The sequence below is a fragment of the Chrysochloris asiatica genome, unplaced genomic scaffold (assembly GCF_000296735.1).
Source record: "Chrysochloris asiatica unplaced genomic scaffold, ChrAsi1.0 scaffold00076, whole genome shotgun sequence".
Taxonomy (NCBI): Eukaryota; Metazoa; Chordata; class Mammalia; order Afrosoricida; family Chrysochloridae; genus Chrysochloris; species Chrysochloris asiatica.
Window position 1 is genome coordinate 4,411,599 of NW_006408594.1, and position 14,670 is coordinate 4,426,268.

General features: G+C 52.3%; 1 protein-coding gene across 1 annotated transcript in view; it reads left to right on the forward strand.

Annotated features, from left to right (window-relative positions):
- Positions 1–12,003, forward strand: part of CARD10 (caspase recruitment domain family, member 10) — a 31,679-nt gene extending 19,676 nt beyond the window's left edge. The window contains exons 12-20 of the mRNA XM_006865275.1: positions 6,948–7,107; positions 7,425–7,518; positions 7,793–8,036; positions 8,209–8,278; positions 9,326–9,428; positions 10,739–10,897; positions 10,997–11,112; positions 11,420–11,532; positions 11,760–12,003. Of these exons, the coding sequence (XP_006865337.1) occupies positions 6,948–7,107; positions 7,425–7,518; positions 7,793–8,036; positions 8,209–8,278; positions 9,326–9,428; positions 10,739–10,897; positions 10,997–11,112; positions 11,420–11,532; positions 11,760–12,003 (1,303 nt within the window). The remainder of the gene's footprint in view (positions 1–6,947; positions 7,108–7,424; positions 7,519–7,792; positions 8,037–8,208; positions 8,279–9,325; positions 9,429–10,738; positions 10,898–10,996; positions 11,113–11,419; positions 11,533–11,759) is intronic.
- The last annotated feature ends 2,667 nt before the right edge of the window (positions 12,004–14,670 follow it).

A 14,670-nucleotide genomic window follows, 5' to 3' on the forward strand; every position in this document is an offset into this window, starting at 1 on the left:
GTGGGCTGAGAGAGAAGGAGGTGGGCAGACAGACAGAGAGGTCAGGGTCCTAACTGCTGGTGCCCCGGTGGGACTCTCACGTGTCATGGGCGCAGTGATGACTGTAGACTGTGGACTGAAATCTTGGCTCTGTCACTTAGAACTTCCTAGTTCAGTTACCTGCTCTGTAGAATGGGACTGTCCTGGGGTCCTTGTGGGGGTTCCAGTGTTCCATCCAAGGTGCCTGACTCATGGTGGGTGGTGGTGGTGGGGTGCTGTGGAATCGGTTCCGACTCATAGTGACCCTGTGTGGGGTTTCCCAGGCTGTACGTCTTTATGGGAGCAGAAAGTCTCATCTTTCTCCTGAAGAATGGTGGTAGGTTTGAACTGCTGACCTTGTGGTTAGTAGCCCAACTTGTAACCCACTACACTCCCAAGGCTCACAGTGACCCTGTAGACAGAGTGGAACTGCCCCACAAAGGGCAGACCAACGCGGCTTCCTTCCTGCTAAACCACCAGGTGGGTTTGAACCACCGATATTTCAGTGAGTGGCCGAGTGCTTAACCATTGTGCCACTTGGGCTCTTTGCCTAGTTCGTAAAAAACAAACAAACACTGCCATTGAGTCAGTTCTGACTCATAGTGACTTTGTGTATAGACTTTCTGAGGCTGTAACTCTTTACGGGAGCTGAAAGCCACCTCTTTTTCCTGTGGAGTGGCTGGTGGATTCGAACTGCTGACCTTGTGGTTACTAGCCCAGTATGTCACTAGAGCTCCTCGTTTGGTATTTTATTAAGTGCCGTCATATCATTTCTGACTCATAAGGTTTCCAAAGAGCAGCTGGTGGGTTTGAACCCTCAGTTTTGTGGTTAGCGGTCCAGTGCTGATCTTACAGTGCCACACCATGACTCCCTGGGCTCTTCTTCCTGATTGGTGGTGTTACTTAGTGCCATCAAGTCAGTTCCCACTCATAGTGACCCTGTGCAGGGTTTCCGAGGAGCTGCTGGTGAGTTTGAACCGCCAACCTTGTGGTTCACACTGACCTTGCAGTGCAGTGCTTATTCTATAGCGCTATACCAGGACTCCGCATGTTGCTCCACTCGGTTACAGTGCATAACAACCCTGTATAGGGTTTCCAAGGAGCGACTGGGGAGCTTGAACCGCTGACCCTGCGGTCCAGTGCATTAACCTGCAACGCCACAACATGACTCCAGGACTCAGCATAGTGGGTGGTAGATGCATGTTAGTGTTTGTTGTTAAGTGTTACCGTGTCAGTTCCAATTCAGTGATGTTATAGGATTTCCAAGGGAACAGAAAGTCTCATCTGTCTCCTGTGGAGCAGCTGGTGGACTCGAACCACTGACCTTGTGGTTCACAAACCAGTGCTTACAGAGCCACTCTGCTCCCATGTTAACATTTAGCTATTACTAATATTGTTGTTGTTAAGTGCCGTCAAGTCAGTTCCAACTCATAGTGACTTTGTATAGAATTTCCAAGAAGCGGATGATGAGTTTGAACTACTAACCTTGTGGTGATGTGCTTATCCTGTGACACCACTCCAGGACTCCATACGGCTGTTGTTTACCGCTCAGAGCAGCCTTTAAGACTGGGCTTTGTTTTGTTTTGTTTTTTAAAAAAATTCTTATTGTGAAAGGTTTTTCCAGTGAAATAGTTTTTTTTTGGTGAAAGTTTACATAGCAAATTAGGTTCTCATTGAACAATTACTGCCCAGATTGTTCAACAACATCGGTTGCATTTTTTACAGTGTGTAGTAGGCATTCTGATAAATTCCATTCTGAATCATTCTTTTCCAGTAATCTCGGTTCCTTGTCTCCTTACCGTTTCTTTAAAGAAATTGTTGGCCACTTGGTCTTGGCTAGATGATTAATCAAAGGTGCATAGCACTCAATGGTAGCGTTCTGGATTTTACGAGCCATCTGGTACTTTCAGTTCGAGGTTTATGGAGTACTGAGGGGCGGTCCTCTCAGATTGTCCTCTCGTCTGAACTGGCCAGGAAAACCTGGGCTGTTTAAGAACTTGAGTTCAGTTCCACGTTTTCCTTCCCTTCCATCAGAATCCCTCTATCGTGGCTTTGAGGGGTTGAGGTAGTCAGGCACCTTCTATTTCTGGACTCAGGACAGCAGGGACCACATTGTTCATATAGACTCTTTGTCTGTAGACTAGTTTCTTCTTGGTCTTTGGTTTCCTTCTTTCTCTTTGGCTCTAGATGAGAAGACCCCTTTAGTTGTAAAGATTGGCATTCTTAGCCCCATTATACAGATGAGGAAACTGAGGATCGGTCTCAGAAATTTGTCCAAGTCAAAAGGCCACTTGGTGGTGGAGTTGGGAGTTTGAGTATTCCTTCCTGCCATCTCAGGCTGACTCTGCTGAGCCACTGCTGTGTGCAGGGCGCCTGCCCCATCCCAGTGTCTTCCCAGCTCTTCCCTTCAACCTTTTCACCATCTCCTGTGTCAGCCCTTTGGTCTTCACTGCCTTCCTCTGCCTCTGGGACCTTAGCGGAGCAGCGGAGCAGGGCATGAATGAGAACACTGTCAGCCTGTGAGCGGTTGTTGCCTGATGTGACACTGTAGAATCAGCACTGGACTGCTAACCGAAAGATCGGCGGTTCAAGACCATCAGCTGCTTCTCCAAAACCCTATACGGGGTCCCTATGAGTCAAACCGACTCAACGTCACTTAAAAACAACAACAACTAATTAAAAGCTTGGCAGGTCAGACCACTCAGAGGTGCCTTGGGAGCCTGTGGCATGGAGTTCTGCTCTGCACTCCTGGGGTGGGTCAGGGGTCGGAATGGCTCAGCTGTAGTGAGCAACCCCAAGCTGACTGCCATCATGGGGGTGCTGAGAGGACTAGAACAGGCAGTCGGCCCTCAGCCTGGGTGGACCTGAAGTTAGTGTAGAGTGGGGCCGGGAAGATGAACAGGGCAGAGTGGGACTTGTACCCACAAGGACAAAATGGGGAGAGGAAATGGTGAGACAAGAAAGAGGGGAAGGTATGAAGAGGGAGGTGGGGGCCAACCTGCCCAGAAGGGAGTCCCAGGCAGAGGGAACAGCATGTGCAAAGGCTTCGAGGCTAAGAATGCAGGACCCTGGAGCATGGGCCCAGAGTGGGGGAGGGAAAGGGGGTGGCTGGTCCGTTGGTTAATAGGGAGCCATGACAGCTCTTAGAGCTGGGGAGTGATGCACTCATACTGGGCTACTGGGGCTGGGGTGGCATAAGCATCAGGTAGCTCTGGTTACCATAAGCAGTGTGCACTTTAGGGTCAGCACTGGACCGTGAGCCACACGGTTGGTGGTTCAGTAGTTCAACCCCACCAGCTGCTCCTTGGAAACCGTGTACAGGGTTGTGAGAAGTCAGAACTGACTCGACCGCACTTAACAACACAAGAAGTAGGAACAGAAGCGTCATGTCCCAGGGGGCTTCAGAAAGTTCGTGGAAAGAAGGAACGAAACGATCATGGAATTTTTCCACTAACTTTTTGAAGCCCTGCTCTTACAGGTCTTCCCACAGTGCCCCAGGGTGGTGGGCAGGAAGTGGGGGCAGAGCTGGGAGAGTGATGTTTCCCGCTGCCTATGACCTGACCTCCTAACCCACTTGGGGTGGGAGCAGTACTGAGAACCCTACTGTGTAGATGGGGAAACCCCACCCTTCCTATGCCTCCGTCCACCCCTCCTACTTGTCTGGTGGGGCCTGGAGCTCAGAGGACATGTTGGGCCTCTGCCCTCAGCCACCCCCGGTGCTCTCTGACAATATGCGGGCAGCTCTGGTGGTCTTTCTATGGAAGGTGGGGAGACTGGGAGCCAGAGACAGCTGACCTGTTCTGAACCACACCTGGTAACAAACGGCTGCTTCTGCTAAGGATGGAACGTGCCCACCACTGTTTTCTGCTGTAACTCAGTTCTACAACAAGGTGGGTGGCTACAGATGGGGACATTGAGTATGACAGGGCATCCTGGCCCTAGAATTCCTATTGATGACCTCCATACTGCTGTTTCTCAAAATTTCTGACCACAACCCACAGTGAGAAATTAATTTTTAAAATTGAAACCTGGTCCACATTCCTGACACTAAAGTTGTCACGAGACCGCATCTTGGATTGGCCCAGTGGGAGGCGGGTGCCTGTTTCCTATGATGTGGTGCTTGATGAGTGCTGTCATGTCAGTTCTGACTCACAGCAACCCCGTATGGGGTTTTGGATCCTGTAAATCTTTGCAGGAGCAGAAAGCCTCATGTTTGCCCCATGGATTGGCTGGTGGGCTTGAACTACTGACCTTGTCCACTGTCTAGTGCTTATCATACAGAACCACTGTGCCTCCATGTTTCCTACTGTGGTCCACTAGAAACCAGTGTAGGTGGTGGTCCACTTCATTCCCTAGCCCTGAGGGACAGGCCTGCAGTGTGGACCTCCCCTCCCGCCCTGCCTTCTGGTTCATCAACCTGACCCAGGGGTCAGGAAGGAGTCTTCTAGTCAGTCTGTCTCTGAGCCTGGCCACAGGCCACACAGCTGCCACCAAGGACAGACAAAACCGTATTGTGATGAGGATCTTGGTGACACTCAGAACCTTCAGTGGCCCCCACTGCCCTCGTTCTGTGTCCTCCACAGGTGGCTCCAGCTGGCCTCTCCCCTACTCTCCCCTCCCCCTGGAACCGGGTTTATTGGGGAAGTTACCAGCTTACAATTCAGGATCACTTGGCCTCTGCCCTGCCTGGGACAGCATTCCGTCACTCAGCCCTGCTGGTACATACCCAGAGGCACTCCACTCTGCCAGTAAACCTCAGCTGAAGCTCTGTGGGTTGGCACGCCTAGCTCCCCAGACAAACATGCCATGTTCCTTATTGACAGTATTAGCAGCAGCTTGCCTCTTCTGGGAAGAGCTTCCCAGCTTGTTAGCTCAATAGTTACTTAACACGATGCCTCGCACATGGGAAGGCCAGCATTTGATGCAGCTGTTACTTCTGTTACTGGAAGTCTCCCCACACCCTGTGTTCTGCTCTGCAGGCCTTTACTCCATCTACCATCCAAGTGTTTGTTTTCCCTACTTAGGTGTAGCCTCTGGACCCCGTCCTCTGGGAAGCTCCCACCCGTGTGCTCCCCTTTTGCTCCATGACCATGTGGAACCATTTTCTGGTCTGTGTTGGATTCTAACTGGTGACTATGAGCAGATGGAATAGGTATGAGTCACCTACTGTGGGCCAGGCCTGTTTGGTGCTGGGGATTCAGAACTAGATACTGTAGAAGGCAGGTTCTGAGGATTTATCATGTTGGGTTTTGTTTTGTGTTTTAATTATTTTATGTTCTTGATAGCTGCTATGGAGTTGGTCCCTTACTCTTAATCACCTCCTGAGACAGAATAGAACTGCTCTGTAGGCTTTTCTTGGCTGTAGGTTTTACAGAAGCAAATCTCCAGGCCTTTCTTCCGCAGAGCCACTGGGTGGGTTTGAACCTGCCAAGTTTTCGGTTAGCAACCGATCACAAGTGACTTGCACCAAGCAGTCTTCTCAGAGTTTGTTGTTCCAACTTTTTCTTGTGAACTGGGGGAAGGTTTACAGAGCAAATCAGTTTTCCATCCAACAAATTCATACGCACTTTGTTTCATGTCACTGATTGCGATCTCCACACATAACTCACTTCCTTCCCGTGTTTCCGGTTTCCAGTCTTCCTTCCCTAACCCTCCTAAACTTCGTTCTTAGGAAAATGGCTGCCTTTTAAAATCTCAAATGGTTGATTATTCTATCTGTTGTTTGGCTGAAAAATTGAGTCATGAGGCGAGTTCAGTTCCAGGCCTGAAGGGAAACTAGGAAGCAGTATATTGGGGTTCAACCAGTCTCTGAACAGTTGACCTGGTTGGTCTCTTTCATGGTTTTGAGTTTGGTTCCAATTTTCTCCCATGACCTTCTAATGTGATCCCTTTCAAAGCAGTTGATAATAGTACCAGGCTGGTCTCAGGGTCATGGAGACTGAGGTTCATGTACTTCATTAGTCCAGTGGACTAATTGTTTCTGTTCCATTTTCATCACTTTCTTTCCTCTAGTTTGGGAGAGACCAATAGTTACACCTTAAGGGCTGCAAGTGAGTTTTTTTTGTTAAGATTTTATTGTGAACTGAGTGATAGTTTACATGGGAGAACATCAGCTTTACACCATCCTTTCATTGCAATGATTACAATCTCCTCCGTGCATCATCATTCAACAGTATTTGCTTGTTTTCCCTCTGTTTCTTTGGGAGGGGGATGTACACAAAAGCACTCAGGAATATATAATAATTTAAACAACCAAAGGGCACATTTTGCAAGTCTGCCTCCTGGCTGCCAGCACTCAGTCCCTCTCTTTCCATGAGTCTAGAGTCCTCAGCTGCTGTATCGATAGCTCCATGTCATCATCTCTGCCTCCATCTCTGGTGTCTCTGCTTCTCTGGATGTCTCACATTCCACTCATGCTTTTCTCCCTTGATGATCCTAGGGTCCTCTGTTTCTGAACTGTAAGATTAACTACTCCCCCCCCCCCTTTCTAATTGTGACGGTCGCAGTTAGTCTTGATAACAATTACTTACTGTTGAATCATAAGAATCTTGCTCGTGAACGTTTAAAAGAGCATGATAAAATCTTGTCGTTATATACCAGAGTAGGGTGTTGAACATTGTTTTGCTAATTGACATTGGTGCCCTCCGAGGCCATGGTCTCCTTAGGGTGTTCTTTCTGTGGAGGAATCAAAAGAGAACGTGTTTGCTGAATTCGTGTGCTCCCAGCTCCCTGTGTATGTGTGAGCCTGGGAAGGACAGGCCACGTTGACCTGGGCTTTGAAAGACAAGCAGACTTGCCTGGGCCAGGAAGAGTGGGAAACGTTCTCCAAGCAGTGGCCTGGGCGATCCTGTTCTCGGTTGTGCTCCAGGAATATGAACTGAAGGAAAGTACTGTTGGATGCTAACTCCCACCCTCTTCTGCCTTCTCAGGTCATTGGCCATCCGATTGTCTGGCTGGAGCCCTCCAGGGGGCCCTGAGCCCCAAGACAAGAGCCCAGACTGCCTGTCATTCCTTGGGGACAGCTGGTCTGGGACCCAGGTGCGGCCGGTGCTTTCTGGGCCAGGGTCTGCTAGAGCGGAACTCCCAGAGGTGAGGCCCCTCCCCAGTGGGCGGGAGGTGTAGCCTGGGTGGGGCACCCTCTGATTGGTGGATCCGGAGCTTCTGGGGATTGGCCAGATCAGTGATCAGCCCCAGCCAGCTTTCAGGGAAGTCTGATTGGGTAGGGACTGGAGCTGGGGCAGACTGATGCACCTGACAGCGTCGGGTATGCAGGTCGGGGGTTGTGTTGAAGGAAGCAGGTGCTGATTGGGCAGGGGTCTGAATTGTGAGACCTGGTCACCTCTGCACCTAGTGGTTCTGAGCTGGGAGGGTCACTTCTGTCCCTCTCTGCCTGGGTTTTCCCACAGCCAAGGGCTGACGTCACTGGCCTGGACTCCGAAGCCCAGCAGAGACTACCCTGGAGCCAGGGGTCCACACTCCCCTACCTGGTGGATGTAAAGGGTAAGCCAACCCTGCATGGAGGGCCAGAGAGGATGATGCGTCACGCCAGCCACTGCCTCCCATGGTCTTACCTGCTCCTCCATAAGCAGTGTAAAGAGCACTGGATTAGGAGTCTAGAGACTTGGGTTCAAGTCCTGGTTGTGACCCCATCACTCACTATAAGAGAAGGAAGCAGGGTCCTGGCAGCTCAGACCTCGGGCAGGCCATGCTATTGGTCTCACTGCTAGTCCACCTCTGGTCTCATCTTTCTCCTGTTGTCCTCCCCACTGCCCAGCCTGCCAGTCCTTCCGCGAGGCCTTAGACGCCTGGGTGAAGGGGTCTGGGACCGAGCCCTTCTACATTCGAGCCAACCTCACCCTGCCTGAGCGGACGGACCCCCACGCCCTATGTGTGAAAGCCCAGGAGATCCTGCGGTTGCTGGACCCAGCCTACAAGCGGCAGCAGGAGTGGTTCTGTGCGCGGGTCGACCCCCTCACACTGCGGGACCTGGACCGAGGCACTGTGCCCAATTATCAGAGGTGACAGAGAACAAGGAGCCTGGGAACTGGTCCTGCTGGGGCTGGGAGCCGGGACCCTCCTCCTGCAATCCCTCACCATTCTCTGGGGCAGTCCAGGGGACTGGAGGAAAAGGGGTTCCCTGTATCCAGACATATACATGACACGCCCCCTCCATCCTCACTCTCCCTCCAGAGCTCAGCAGCTCCTAGAAGTTCAGGAAAAATGCCTGTCTTCCAGCCGGCACCGAAGTCCCCGCAGTAACGTGAGCAGCCATGGGTGGGCAGGAGGACCTGCAGAAACAGAGAGGGGGGGCTCTGTTCTCCGGCAGCCCTCCCCCCAGACAGGAGGGAGCTCCCCTTCATCTGGACGTAATAGATCATCTGTGTGCCTAGCATGTGTTCCCCTAGTCTATTACAAGCAGAATAGCAAAGATCCCCACCAGGGTAGCTGGGAGAACTGGGTGGGCTAGAGGGCCGATCCCCAGGTGTGTACCTGGCAAAGCACGTGCCACCTCGCCTTTCCTGTTGCGGACTGGGCAGACTGAGGCCTTGTTGCTGGGGAGGTGTTGAGGGCTTGGGGCTCCTGCCTCCCACTTCCACTGCTTAGCAGCTGTGTGATCTTGGACAACCACCTTAACCTCCTTTGAGGCTCTATTTCTTTATCTGTAAGATGGGGGCAGTTATGCTACCCGCCTAGTAAGTCTAAGGCTTCAGTGAATTAACTCATGGAGTCCTGGTGTGGCACTGTAGGATCAGCACTGGACTGCTAACGACAAGGCTGGTGATTCCAATATGTCAGCCGCTCCTTGGAAAGCCCTATTACAGGGTTTCTATGAGTTGGAACTCACTTAACAGCACTTAACAACAACAACAAGATGCTTCGTGTCTGCCCTGGTGTAGGCATTTGATGTGCGGTGGGCATTGGTATAAGAAATGCCAGCATTTTATGTGACTCCTTAGTCTTGTTCCAGGCCGTGTGGCTAGTTCGGTGGGAGAGACCCTAAAGTGTGCTGCTCCTTTGTCAGGTTGTTTCCCAGGCAGAACTGCCACCACTCTACCGAGTAAGGCCAAGCTTGTGTGGCTAGTATGGGGGCTGTGGCAAAGAGGATTTCACATATTCCCTATCCCCATCTGTAAAGAGGCAGCAAACCAGCCATGCCCTACAGCTCCTGGAGCTGTGATCAGCTTGTTTCTGTGGGCAGCCTAGTGCCGACTCAGGCAGTGGCTGTTTGTTTGTTCGCCTTTCTCCCTGAGGGTGGAGTGGAGTGGAGCTGAGCTCCCAGGTACCACCTCTCCTCACCTTTCCTTAGCTGAAGAAGCGAGCCCTGGACCAACTTCGCCTGGTCAAGTCTAAGCCCTTGGGGGGTCCCTCCGGGGACTCCCCTGAGCAGCTGCTGCTAGAGGCCTGTTCAGGTGAGTGCAGGTTAAAGTTATCTTCATGGGTGTCCTCTGGTGGGGCCCATTGGGGCCTGAGAGACAAGGCTCCTATGTGTATGATTGTGGATCTGAATGTGTTTGGGGCACAAACAAGCAGAGGCATGTGTATAACTGCACTTCATGCATGTGTGTGGTACAGGCGCTGTGAGCCCCCCAGGGAGGGGCTTTCTGGAGCAGGAGGGTGAGGCCCTAGGCCGGATCCGGAAAATGGGCTGGGGAGCCTCTGTGAAAGATTAGCAACTCTGAGGGCTAAGGATTAAAACTTAAAACACAGCCTTCAATATGGATTACATCTCAATGTAAAGAAAACAAAAATCCTCACCACTGGACCAATAAACAACATTCTTATCAATGGAGAAAAGATTGAAGTTGTCAAGGACTTCATTCTTCTTGTATCAACTATCAACACTCGCAGAAGCAGCAGTCAAGAAATCAAATCACATATTGCATTAAGCAAATCTGCTGTATAAGACCTTTTTAAAGTGTTGAAGAGCAAAGATGTCAGTTTGAGGACTAAGGTGCTCCTGACCCAAGTCATGGTATTTTCAGTAACCTCATATGCATGCGAAAGCTGGAAAGTGAATAAGGAAGACCGTAGAAGAATTGATGCCTTTGAGTTATGGTGTTGGAGGAGAATATTGAAAGTGCCATGGGCTGCCAAAAGAACCAACAGATCTGTGTTGGAAGAAGTGCAGCCAGAGTGCTCCTTAGAGGCCAAGATGGCCAAACTTCATCTCTCATACTTCAGACATATTGCCAGGAGGGACCAGTCACTGGAGAAGGATCTCATGTTTCGTAAGGTGGAGGGTCAGAAAAAAAGGAAGACCCCCAATGATATGGATTGGCCAAGTGGCAGTATTGGTGGACTCAAGCATGGCAACAGTAGTGAGGTTGGCCCAGGATCGGGCAGGGTTTCGTTTTGCTGTGCATGAGCTCACTATGGGTCGGTACCGACTAGATGGCACCTAACAACAACACTACCAGAGTGATAGACTTCAGTTGTAAAGGCCTGTCTCTGCCTGCAAAGTACAGAATGGCCTGTAGAGGGCAAGAGTGAGGCAGAACAGTGAGGAGCCTGTTGGGAAACTCTGCACATCTGTGTGTGTGTGTGTGTGCGCGCGTGTGCCTGTGTGTGCGTGTATGCGTGCATTCACCATTCACAGGGCAAGTAGCAAGAGGGCTTAGAAGGTGAGAGAGAATGGATGGGAAGAGCTAGGGCAGGTGATGGGATTTCTGGGTATCAGAGGAGCTGGGCCCTGCCTATACCCTCATCTCTTCTGCCCCAGAGCCAGAGCGGAAGCTCAAACCCTACAGCCTGGTGCGACCACTGCTGGTGTCCTCCCTGCGGCCTGTGGTGCTTTTGCCGGAGTGCCTGGCTCCCCGGCTCATCCGCAACCTTCTAGACCTGCCCAGCTCCCGACTGGACTTCCATGTGTGCCCAGCGGGTGAGCCCGTGAGCCGGGTGGTGGGTAGGGGTCCGGTGACACCCTGGCAGCCAGCTCACTGGCCTGTGTCCCTACCTCTCTGTCCATCTGTCCCTGCAGAAAGTCTCGCTGGAGAGGAGCAGTGCACATCGTCAGCCCCCGGAGCCCCCAAGGCCCGGCCTGCTACCCCTCGGCTGGGTAGCAGAATTCGTGCCATACAGGAGACTGTTGGCAAGGTGCGGGGTTGTGGCAGGTGGGGCTGGGCAGCCAAAGTCCCATCCCTTCTCTGGCCTCAGTGTCCTCTGTGAAATGGGTGGGCAGGGCCAGTTGACCCTTGCAGGTCATTGTTGAGGCACCGGGCTCCTGTTAACATCTGAGCTTGTCCTTAACCTTCACCACTGTCCTGGGAACGGGTCGGGAGTTGCAAGGGTGGGTGGAGTGGGCTAGCTCACTGAGGTCCAGAGGGGAAGTGACTTCTTTCTCCATGAGGATGGGGTATGACAAGGACTAAAATGTTACCCCACTTCCTCCCCCACCGAGAAGAAGCACTGTCTGTTGGAGTTGGGTGCCCGGGGCGTGCGGGAGCTGGTCCTGAATGAGATCTACCCCATTGTCATCCACGTGGAGGTGACCGAGAAGAATGTCCGTGAAGTCAGGTGAGGGCAGTGGAGGGCAGGGGCGACGGGCTGCGTCCTGCTCTATCTACCTCTGTCTGTCACACACACTGTGTGTGTGTGTGTCTTTTTCTTTGTCTTTCCCCCTCTTTGTCTGCCATCTGTCTCCTTTTTTGCCTCTCTCTGTCTTTCTCTGACTTTCCATATCTGTTTCTGTCCATCTCTGTCCCTTGACCCCACTTAATAGCTGCCCCCTTACCTCTCTCCAGGGGTCTGCTGGGCCGGCCGGGCTGGCGGGACTCAGAGCTTCTGCGTCAGTGTCGAGGTTCCGAGCAGGTGCTGTGGGGGCTGCCCTGCTCCTGGGTGCAGGTGCCCACCGATGCATGGACCCACGCAGAGGAGCTGGCCAAGGTAGTGCGCGGCCGCATCCTGCAAGAGCAGGCCCGCCTTGTGTGGGCCGAGTGTGGCAGTGGCGGCTGCGGCAGAGGCCGAAATGGCAGCAGCGAGGCCTGAGGGCCATCTTGGGAAGCTGCCTGTGGGGACCCTGGTGTCTGCGTTGGAACTGGCCTCCCCCACCTGAGCCTTTTGGACCTTGGGACTCTCAGACACTGGGACCCTGGGCTCTGGGTCTGACCTGAGGTCGTCGCTGGCCCTGATGAGCCTGGGGAGCCCTGGGGAGCCGAGCTTCTGCCGCCCCCTGTTCTTGCTGCTCTGGGCCTGCATCCCACCTCGTGTCTCCATGTTCCCTCAAGTGTCCTGCCTGTGTCTTGTCCTCGTGCATCTCCCTGGAGCACTGAGCTCTCAACATGGGCATGTCTGTGCACACCCACGTTCTCTCAGGGAGGGTGCAGGCTCAGTCTCTCCCTCCCGGTGGGAGCCTACGCTTCCTCATTTGTGATCCATGGCCTGTTCCGCTCCTGTGTGACATCCCCCCGTGCACACATGTTCTTGTGGGTACCTCCATGTGTGGGCATTGTGGCCTCTCATTCATAATGCCACAGCACATGTCCCTCGTGTCCCCTACGTGTTCTCCCATGTAAATGTCATGCTCCTCACCCCATGACACCTGGCACTAACATGCATGTGTTCCTGGTGAGCACATGTAGGACCATGTTCTCACGGCGCCTGTTCCCTGCCCTGCACCCTGCCTCTTTCGGGGCAGCTGGGGAGGGGCCGGCTGTGCCGTCACCAGAATGTACTAGAATGTATGGCTCGTGGGTTGTGATCGAGCCGCTCTCACTCAAGGCTGCACAGTTTGGAATATTAAACACTGTTATAGAGGTGTGTGGCCTTCTGCTTGCTGCCGTCCCAGCCTGGGGCCCTGTGTGTCCCCAGGCCCATCTGAGACTGATACCACCTTCCAGGGCCTGGCCCGCCCAGGGGGAGGGTTGGATTTCACTCCTGACTCATCCCGGAGCTGCTTGCCATCTGTGCTGGCATCCCCTTACCTGCCCCAAGGGCCCCAAAGGAGGCCTCACAGCTGGGCTACCCTCGGTCCGGTCCATCATCAGAGTGTCCCCTGAAGTGGGGGCAACAATGAGCCCAGGAGACCATACTGCACTGGAGCGAGAGAAGCCCACCTCAATATGGGAAATCTGGGTGGGCTTCCTGGAGGAGGTGCCACTTGGGCTTGCAGATTGAGAGTCCTTTCTTCAAGAAATACTTATTGGATCTACAGGATGCAGGGGATGGCCTTGGCAAGGCCACAGCGATGAACTTGTTGGCGAGGCTCCCGCTCTGGATGAGTTGGGGGTGTTCTGAGCAAGACTCTGCCTGGGAAAATAAGACGGGTTGAACTTAGCCATGGAGGGGCAGTAGGAAATGAAGCTGGAAGTCAGCGGGTGTGGGGGTTGTGTCCCGTGGGCTGTGGGAACCTCAGGAGTTGGGGATTCACGTGGTACTCTACTTTGGGGTTGCCTTGGGGGCTGAGTGTGGGATTGGGCAGTGGAAGAGAGAAGCAGACAAGAGGCTGTGAAGATGCTGCGGTGTCCCAGTGGCTCAGCCACCTCCCCCAGACTCTACATTAGGTGTCCACTTGCCCATGGAGTGGAGAAGCCCGCTAACCCCATAATCTTTACCAAGTCATATTATTGTCCCATTCTGTAGATCAGTGTAGGGAACGTCCAGTCCACAGGTCTAAAATCAATTGGCCCTGCCCAGGCAACCACAGTTCTGGCCATCATGTTGTAAAGTGTCCTGGAGTTGGTTCCGACTCATAGTGACCCTGTAGAATGTTTCCAAGGGGTTCAAACCAACCTTTTGGTCTAGCGCACTAACCCATGGCGCCATACCAGGCCATCACGTCAGGGTTGAGTTCTTTAAATGTTTGACCAAATATGTTGTTAAGTGACCAGACATAGCAGGGGAATTATTAAGTTGATATTTTTGTATGGTCTGTGAATGATGTTACAAATTTTAGCAGAAAAAAGATTTCCTCGCCCCTGCTATAATAATAAGGAATCCTAGTGTGACACTATACGATAAGCACTGGACTGTTAACCTCAAGGTTAGTGGTTCAAGCTTATCGGTCGTGCCTTGGAAACCCTACACAGGGTTGCTATGAGTCGGAAGTGACTTGCTGGCACGTAACAACAACAACATAAGCGATGAAGACAGAGCTTAGAGAGGTGAAGTAACTTATCTAGAGGCACACAATGAATGAGTGGCCCAGTCAGGAAATGAACAACGTTGGTCTGTGTGGCACCAACCTGGGGTTCTTTGGTGATATCATAAGAAGATGCACTGTGAATGGGTCTGGCTTGGGTCTGACCTATAGTCGGACAGTGATTGAGAAAGGCTGATTTTTCTTTCCTTTTCCCCCACACTTGCCAAGTTTAATCCACCAGCCATTAAGTACATCCATACGTCAAATGAACATATTTATTGAGTTTCTGTGTATCAGGCACAGGGGAGTCGGTGAATAAAGGAGAAAAAAATCTGGGAAAGTGTAATGTAGCGCAGAGAAGCAGGAGGGAGGATGAAAAGGTTTACAATTTAAATAGTGGTCAGGGAAGCCCTCCTGGAGGAGGTGACATTTCTGTAAAGACATGAATGAGGTGAGATGTGCCAGTTTGGGGGAAAGAGTGTTCTGGGTGAAGGGAGCAGCCAGTGCAAAGGTCCCGAGGGGGGCATGTACGGGGGTCAGATGGGGCTGGAGGGTCACGAGGGTCTTGTAGATGG